General features: G+C 36.8%; 1 protein-coding gene across 3 annotated transcripts in view; it reads left to right on the top strand.

Annotated features, from left to right (window-relative positions):
* PPP3CB (protein phosphatase 3, catalytic subunit, beta isozyme) overlaps positions 1–9,006 on the top strand; it is a 60,630-nt gene extending 51,624 nt beyond the window's left edge. For 2 of the 3 annotated variants that reach the window (XM_011928095.1, XM_011928091.1), the window contains 3 exons: positions 939–1,036; positions 5,914–5,943; positions 7,391–9,006. In XM_011928095.1, the coding sequence (XP_011783485.1) occupies positions 939–1,036; positions 5,914–5,943; positions 7,391–7,569 (307 nt within the window). In that variant the 3' untranslated portion in view covers positions 7,570–9,006. The remainder of the gene's footprint in view (positions 1–938; positions 1,037–5,913; positions 5,944–7,390) is intronic. The other variant, XM_011928103.1, reaches the window with a different exon arrangement.
* The last annotated feature ends 259 nt before the right edge of the window (positions 9,007–9,265 follow it).

Below are 9,265 nucleotides of genomic sequence, written 5' to 3'. Positions count from 1 at the left end.
TTAGGCCCTTAGGCCGGGTGCAGTGGCTCATGCCTGTAATCCCAGCACTTTGGGAGGCCGAAGTGGGCAGATGCTTGAGCTTAGGAGTTCACGACCAGGCTAGAAACATGGCAGAACCCCATCTCTACAAAAAAGAATACAAAAATTAGCCGGGCCTGGTGGCATGCACCTGTGGTCCCAGGTACTCAGGAGGCTGAGATGGGAGGATCGCCTGAGCCCCAGGAAGTTGTCAGTAGTGAGCTGTGATTGCACCACTGCACTCCAGCCTGGGTGACGGAGTGAGACCTTGTCTCAAAAAGAAAAATAAGTTAATTATATATTTGTATATTGAAGATGGGAACGCAAGTCCCTTTGAAGCTAAGATTTTTGCCTCTGGTGATTATTATTGCTCATCTTTGGTATCTCTTTTCCTTTTGTGATAGCACTAAATTTACACCTTGAAAATTAGAGCAGTATAAGAAGGAGGGGATACTTTTTAGAGTATTCTTGATGAACTTGTTCATCCATATAGGAAGTCCCTTGTGCTGGAGCTATAAATTGCCTTCCCTGAGGTTAATTCAGGAAGACCAGGTTTAAGGGTACAAATGAATACATCAGTCTTTAAAAATTTGTTAGCAAAACTGACTACATCAGACATTTGAACTTCAGAGCATATGAAATACCATATTTTCTCAATAGTATGATGCCCCTTGATGAATCTTATCACATACTTATTAAAGTTTTTCAGGAAAAATAATATATGCCTCAATTGTAGGGCACACCCTCATACCTGAAACACTTAAAATATAGAAAAATTAATGTCTCAAAATTGAGGAAAATATGGTAATAGCAATGAATGTCATAAATTTTATATATGGCCTATATCTAGACCCTGTGTCTTCTTTTAAATTAAGTACCTGTTGGAAGTATCTGATATTTGTTATATCTCTCTGCTATAGGGAGGAGAGTGAAAGTGTGCTGACACTCAAGGGCCTGACTCCCACAGGGATGTTGCCTAGTGGAGTGTTAGCTGGAGGACGGCAGACCCTGCAAAGTGGTAATGATGTTATGCAACTTGCTGTGCCTCAGATGGACTGGGGCACACATCACTCTTTTGCTAACAATTCACATAATGCATGCAGGGAATTCCTTCTGTTTTTTAGTTCCTGTCTCAGCAGCTGACCTAGACAGGGTACTGTATTAGCTAGTGTTTCATTAATACCTGATCAGAGCAGAAAACTGATAGAGTGGGTATTCCTTTCAATTGAAAATAATGGTCAGTTCCTCAGCTTTTCATGAAATGATATGGGAGCAGCTCATATCATAATGCCTGAAATATTTATTTATTCATTTGTCTAATTCACCCTTTTCTTTTAAAAGCCCCAGTTTCAGAATGTGAATCAGGGATATTCCTGTTACTAAAATGGAAATGTAATTCCAAGTTTCTTATTTTTAATTTTTTAAATTTATGTCATTGTATTAGACTATGCTTATATTTAAAACTACTTTATTTAGAGTTAACTACCTGCTTAGGCCCCAGAACATTATTTATGCACTTCAGTTACCAAAAGACTTGTGCAAGGTTTTGTACCCTGGTAAATGACGCCAAAGTTTGTTTTCTGTGGTGTTTGTCAAATGTTCTATGTATAATTAACTGTCTGTAACATGCTGTTTCCTTCCTCTGCAGATGTAGCTGCTTTCCTAAATCTGTCTGTCTTTCTTTAGGTTAGCTGTATGTCTGTAAAAGTATGTTCAATTAAATTACTCCATCAGACACTTGTCTGTCTTTCAATGTAGAAGCAGCTTTGTAGCACCTTGTTTTGAGGTTTGCTGCATTTGTTGCTGCACTTTGTGCATTCTGAACATGAATGTAACATTAGATATTAAGTCATTGTTATAAGGGGTTGAATTTAAATCCTGTAAGTCAAAATTGAAAGGGTGTTATTAAGTGTGCCTTTATTTTGCATGAAAATAAAAAGAATTATACGTAAAGCATTCCTGTAATCTGGCTCATTGAATATTTTATACTTAAAAAAACTTTTTTTTTGGCGTAAATATTTGTGTAAATACTGGGTTAACTTTTTTAAAGCCCATTACAGATTAAATAGAAGAGAGTGATGTGAGTATTAGTGACCATACACAGTAATTCAGTCTAGATTTCTTTTCCTGTGGTTGGAAAGCAAAAATACATGATGTGGAAAAGCCTGAATTTCTTGTAGCCACTTTTGACAGCCCTCTAAGGGTCATTGTCTATTAAAATAGCAACAGATCTGATGTTTTCCTTAGTTGTAATTAAGTTTCTTTTTGGTGTTGTAATTCGTGACTTTTTTAGAGAGAAAAAGATAGGCAATTTTAACATTTTGAATGAATTTACATTTGACTTCACAGTTTCATTTCATTTGGTTCCATAATAAGTGCTCTCTCCTCTCCTCTCCTCTCTTCTTTCTCTGTCTTTCTCTCTCTCTTTTTTTTTTGTGCATGTGTACGTGTGTGTGTGTGAGAGAGAGAGACAGGATCTGGTTTCTGGCTCTGTCACCCAGACTGGAGTGCAATGCAGCCTCAACTTCCTGGGCTCAAGCAATCCTTCCATTTCAGCCTCCCGAGTAGCTGAGACCATAGGCACACGCCACCACAGCCAGCTAATTTTTTGTATTTTTTGTATTTTTTATTTTTTTGTATTTTTATATTGCCCAGGCTGGTCTCAAACTCCTGGGCTCAAGCAGTCTTCTGACCTCAGCCTCCCAAAGTGCTGGGATTATAGGCGTGGGCCACTATGCCTGGCCAATGATTGCTTTTTAGTAAAAAAAAAATTTCTCCTGTAAACAATTTTTACTTGTAGCCTATACATGTTCTATTTTAAATGTCATTGTATTGTTCACTACCACCACTGGTATATCTGAAAAGTACACTGTGTTTTGAAATTATAGTTATAACTTTTCATTCTGAATGAGGTTTCTTTTTTGATTTTCTTTTTTAAAAAAACCTGCTTTGATTTGCTTTACATTCCTTGCCCTCCATTTTTCTTATTATATTGTAAACAGTAGAAAAATCCCTGAACTAAAAAGAATTTTATGAATGTATATTAAAACAAGAAGATCTTAAGCATTTGATAAAACTAGTAAAAATGTTAATAGAAAAGGAGGAACTTTAATAGCTTCAAAAATATTATATTCTTCTTTGTTCAGAAAAGAAAAATAAAACCAAAACGGTATCATACTTAAATCAATCTCCACTATAGTCATCTCTCAATTATCCTTGGATATAACATTACTTTTATATTGTATCCACAGCAAACCTTGCTTTCAGATTTCACATTTAGCACCTGCTAATTACATGCTTTGTTGACAGATCAGCACTTCTGTTTATTCTTAATTTGCGCACGGCTTGAAGCTCATTCCTTCAACTTTGAAACCACCCTCAACTGCAGGGGAGGTTTGAAAGACAGCTTTGCTGGAGGAACTCTCTATTCTCAGCATGGACTAAATTACTGGAAGGAATTGAGTTTAAGGGATCTAATTTGGGACCCCTTAAACTAAATAGCTTCTAGTTTTGCTAGCTCTTGATAGTGTGGTTTGGGCATTTGGTCGAAATTATTTTCCTAGGATAAGATAAATCCGCTTTGAAACAAGTAACAAAAGTCATACAAAAGCTGCATTTTTGTGATTATTATTATTATTATTTTAAGTTTTTAATTGACTTTATTACACTGCTGCAAAAGGAAGCAACATCCTTCTGTTCCCTCTCAGTGAGGTAGAACAATTGACCTCCCAAATTAAAACCCAGGAGCAGATCTGAAGTTTGTGATTATTTTTTAAAAAGTTATCCTACATTTTAAATTTTAGTAGGTATGTTCCCTGATGTTAGTGTGTATAACTGAGAGGTATTGCAAAAGGAAAAAATTTTAATTCTAAGACCTCTTGCCTGTCAGAAAATAAAAATTGTGTTTTCAAAAACTTTAAAAGTTAATTTACATGATGTTACTTGAGTGTTTTTACAAACTGCACAACTCTATTGGAGGTGGATTTTCTGTTCATATTTATTTTATGTATGTTTTCTTTCTGGGGAATTTGATTGGGAGCTAGCACTGTAATGCTACCTTCACCAGGATCTATACGGGAAATATATGTGGCCAATTCTATTTTAGGAATACCAAATTCCTCTTGGTCATTTATCCTGTGTAGTACTGAGGAACACAGTTTGAGATAGCACTGTGCTCAAACTTATTAAGGCCGTGTCAAGATGCCCTATATAACTGAAAACAAATAGTGGAGTAATAGTGCCTTTCAGATAGAGTTTTGCAATTAGCAGATCTGGGCTCAAGTGATCGATCTTCCTGCTTCAGCTTCCCGAGTAGCTGGGACTACATATGCACACCACCATTCCCCGCTAATTTTTAAAACTTTTTGAGGGGAGAGATGAGGTCTCTTTATGTGTTGCCCAGGCTGGGCTCAAATGCTCAAGGATCCTTCTGCCTCGGCAATCCAGAGTGCTGGGATTATAGGCATGATCCTCCATGCCCTGCCCGATTTGTAATGTAGTTTAACAGTTAAGGAAAATTAACTCTTCCTTTATTCAGTGTTCGTCCTAATTCTTTTGGATCCCCAATTCATTTTACTGTCTGGTTAAGATCAACATTTTCTAACTTAGTACACTTTAATACCTTAGATTCATCAGTTTCTTGTACATGAATAATTGCTTTGGATAAAATTATTTCTAAATCATGTTAATTGGTAAAAGGTCACTTCAGGAATAATTATTCTAATTGGCCTTATTGCAGAAGAAGCAAAATAGAAGAGACAAGGGCATTACTTTTACAAATATTCTGAGTAATAGGGGGAATGGACAATATTGTAAGCCAGTATTGTTGTCTGCTATCTTAGGTCCTGGTCCTCAGTGTGAGCTCTTTATACAGTTCAAACCCAGAAATGAGCAAAAAAAAGAATCTTTGACTATAAAATGTTTGACTAATTATGTTGAAATTCTCTAAATGGACCAGTGACACACTATACCAAGAATGTGTTTTTTATTTATAATATGACCTATGTGTCTGTATCATGAAATAATTAGAATTTGTGCCTGTAAGACCTCACTTCCACTCCTTAATGTCTCTTTAATTGGTAGATGAGTTTGAAAAGATGCTCAGTAGTCTTCCTGAGGCAAATTTGAGTTCATGATAAACTGTGTCAGTATAAATGGAATTTTTTAAGGCTATAGATGTTAATATCTGTAGGTATTTGGAACATCAGTACTAGAAGAGAAAGGAAGTTCCTGGTAGACAGGAGAAGCCCTTTCAGGTCCCCCACAAAGAACAGAGCCACAGAACTGTTCTACTTAGAGTAATTCACCAAGTTTACTGCCCTTAAACTTCACTGTAGTCATATCAGCCCTTGCAACTTATGTTTTGCCTTATAAATTAGAAGTGACAGGTAAAGCATTGCTGACCCCTTCTAGTTTATGTCTTAGGGAACCAACTGGTAATGAGTATTGTTCTCATTGACATGAAAGAAAAGACTTTTCTGTTTGCTTTTCTGCTACAATTCTATTATAATTTCACTCTAGAGCATTTTCCTGTGATTGTGATGGATGTGATATAATAAACATGGAAAATTCTAAGGCCATCAAATTACTGATTCAAGATGGGTAATTAATACTGGAGTGCATTTGCATGGGTGCTGAGGTGTCTGTTTACAGTAGGTTTATGTGTTCTGTGCTCTGAGTGATGTTGTCGTAGTGCTGTGTGTAAACTGTGCTGTGTCAGGAATTGGGGGTTTGGATGGGGCTGTCTAATTTGGGTACTATTTATGTTAAATTGTAAATGATGATGTAGTATGGGATACTGTGATATTTTAAGTGATCATTGCCTTTTCTGCTGTACAATATGACCCTTCTCATCTCTCTCATTCATTTTGCATGCCTCTGCTCACTTCTGTACAGCCACAGTTGAGGCTATTGAGGCTGAAAAAGGTATGATCAGAGTCCTTGTGCTGGGCAGAGATCTGTGGTGTGTGGGTGGGCATCAGAGAATGTCCTGTGGGTGTGTTTTACTCCTAGTTTTTACAGCCCAAGATGAATCAGACTCACTGATTCATCAAGTTTAGAAGCCTTGCAGCCCTCTTTTTTTTAATTTTTCATTCTTAAATCAGAAGGGCTGATGTCTATGGTGACAGTCTTTTTCTTTTTTCCAGTGTAATATGCAATCAGAATGTTTCTGATTTATTTAGAGTATAGCATATTATGCTATACAGTATAGCTTTATAAAGTTGCCTGTTTTAATGGAAATTGCCAAACAGACCTGCAAATAGAGATCTGTTCCATATTTTGCATGATTCTATGCTACTCAGATTTTTTTCCTTAAGTGAAACCTCCTCTAGATATAGGTGTGAGTTTTTTACTCATATCCAGTAGTGTGCCTGGCTGAGAATACAGGAACTGTCACTATAATGATTTTCTTTTTTTTTTTTTTGGCTGCAGTTTGGGCTATAGTTTATGGATAAGATTATGTTCATACATATCATGTGTTGGCTTGGTATTTCACATTCCTCAGTGTTTGCAGCCCCAGCCATTTGTTTGCTTCATGTGCCAGACTAAGTCCTACGGATTGCAGATATTAAGTAACCAGATTATAACTAGTGGTTTGAAAATATTTCCTGTGAACATGTTAATAATGGAGGATGCATCGTTCTAGATGAAGTGAATGAGAAACCATACAATTGGTGGAGAATTGCCATTTATTTTGATTTGAGTTTCCGAAGATTGTGCAGTATGGCCAGTGAAATAAGGAAAACGTCTCCTAAAATAAGAGATTATAAATACTTTTTTGCTATCAGCCATACACAGATCTAACTCTTGGAGGCACTTACCACCTTTTTAATGTTATATTGGTGGTGATGGGCTGATCTTGACCTCCAAGATGGTTCTGATATACTATATTTTACCTTTCTTTACCTCTTTCTCCTCCCAAGCTCTTGGTACAGATTTGTATATTGAGGATTAACCTTGTTTAGCCTCCTCACTTGCCCCTACTCTCGTTGCTGCCTTACTGTTATAGTCACCGGTGATCTTAGGGACTAATGTAGGAGATAATTGGTATAGTAGAAGTCAGGCAGACCCTGAGACCATTGCCTGGAGGTTGGTTTTGGGGGCAGAAGAGGGTTAACATTTTTTTGGATTTTTATTTTTTGGAAGGCTTTGCTAACACTTGTCACCTGTGAAGCTATCATGTTTATATTTAGGTTTAAACATTTCACATTTTAAGGGAAAACTGAAATGAGGATAGGATTCAGTTAAAGTAAGATTTAAGTGTTGCTACTTACAGCTACTAATTTCTTTCTTCTTAAAAATCATTAATTATGTTTTGAAATCTCAGAAATGTTTTTCAATTACTGACTTATCAAATTTGCATTTTGTTAAGCAATACGAGGATTCTCTCCACCACATAGAATCTGCAGTTTTGAAGAGGCAAAGGGTTTGGATAGGATCAATGAGAGAATGCCACCTCGGAAAGATGCTGTACAGCAAGATGGTTTCAATTCTCTGAACACCGCACATGCCACTGAGAACCACGGGACGGGCAACCATACTGCCCAGTGACCCACGACTTCCCAGGGACTCTCACATCTCGGGCCCCAAATGGACAGATCACCCGAGGAGCTGGAGGGGTCGGCCAAGCTGACTGTAAATGTCACAGTCCCTCTGAAGAAACCATTATGCTTCTGAGACCCCAGCCCCCTTCCTGGATGGAGGCTTGAGGGCCCTGGGACATGTGCTATCTGATAAGATTGGGTCATCGCTGCCAAGGTGGAGAGCAGTGAGCAAGGGGCTTGGGGCAATTTCCAGTGGAGGGCATCCACACCTCCATTTTATGCTTGTGGTTCACACATTTAAGTTTACAAATCAGATTTCTTTTCCCCTTCAGTAGAATTAGATTTTGTTTTTCAATCAGGATTTCAAATGCAATCCTAAGAGCTAATGTGGACTTTTCTTTTTCCATGAAATGTCTTTAAAGGATGAATTAGCATGGTCTTAAAATACATTTCTGAGGTTACTAGCTGTATTTTGAATTGTGAGCAAAATGCCGAGAAACCCAGTTGGCATTTATACAAAATGTTGACCTCAGGTCTATAGTTCTTAAATGTGGCTAATTCTGTAACATAGTCTTGGTATTTTTTAATTATGAATGCATATCCTATTTCTAGGCAGGCTCTCTTACTTGAACACAAATCCAAAAACTAATTTAGAATCTTTTTTGCCCAGATCTTTTAAGATTTACACCCCAGATATTTAAGAAGAAAATCTCTAAATTTCAAAATTATGAAGAATTACAGAATTACTCATTTAAGGTACTTTAAAAGAAGTTTGTACATTGTCAAAGTAAATTTTAATTCAAATCATGTCTGTAAAACTTGATGTATTTTGTGTATGCATGTTTTCATTTTGCAAATATTTAATATATAGACCTATGATGTACAGGTACGACATGTATAGGTTACCTAGATGTTATGAGAAATTTTAGTTTATTGTGAGTACTCAAGTTGCTTAAATAGCCACCAGGGTGATTTGCTGCTGGCTTTCTATCATTTTTATGTTTTAATGCAAAGGAAATTTTAAAATGTTCTGGAAGTGTTTTTGATTAAGCAATGCAGCCTAGAAGCAATGGTTCTGTTCAATCATTCAGATGTTAGTGGAAGCATAAAAGTCAAGACTGCATGTTGAAACTTTTCTTTTGATAGTTACTGAACTGCTTGGTTAAACTAAATGGAACCATGTGCTAATTTTTCACAATTATTGACCTGTATTGATTGCCACTGTAGTTTGGTATTTCCCTTTACTTTGGTGGCCTGCTTCCCTCTTGCCCTGGAATACAACTCAGAGCTCCAGGCAGCGGAACCATCTATTGTTTTGTTTGCCAGAAAGTGCACCCTGTATGGTCTCCTGTCTAAGTTGGAAATATTATGCATGTGCAGGACTATTCGAGTATTTTATAAACAGTAGCACACAATAAATTCCATGCATGGGCCGCTGCTCCTATCTCTGTGTTGGGTTTTATTTGGAAGATGCAGTCTGATTTGGCCTTTTGATGCAAATCAGAGAATCCTGTTACTAGAGCTGGGATATCCTCCGGAGATTATCTCGTGGATAGTTCATGGTGATTTGATTAATTAAATTCTTTATAAATTTTGCCTTAAAAAAAAGTTTTGTTAAATACTTGTTTTACATGAGCATTAGTAACTGAGTATTAGAGGACTTTGAATGCGTACTATAGGCCTCCTAAATCTAATATTTAAGA

Source organism: Colobus angolensis, unplaced genomic scaffold (assembly GCF_000951035.1).
Source record: "Colobus angolensis palliatus isolate OR3802 unplaced genomic scaffold, Cang.pa_1.0 Scaffold12, whole genome shotgun sequence".
NCBI lineage: Eukaryota > Metazoa > Chordata > Mammalia > Primates > Cercopithecidae > Colobus > Colobus angolensis.
This window is presented reverse-complemented; position numbering and strand designations above follow the sequence as displayed.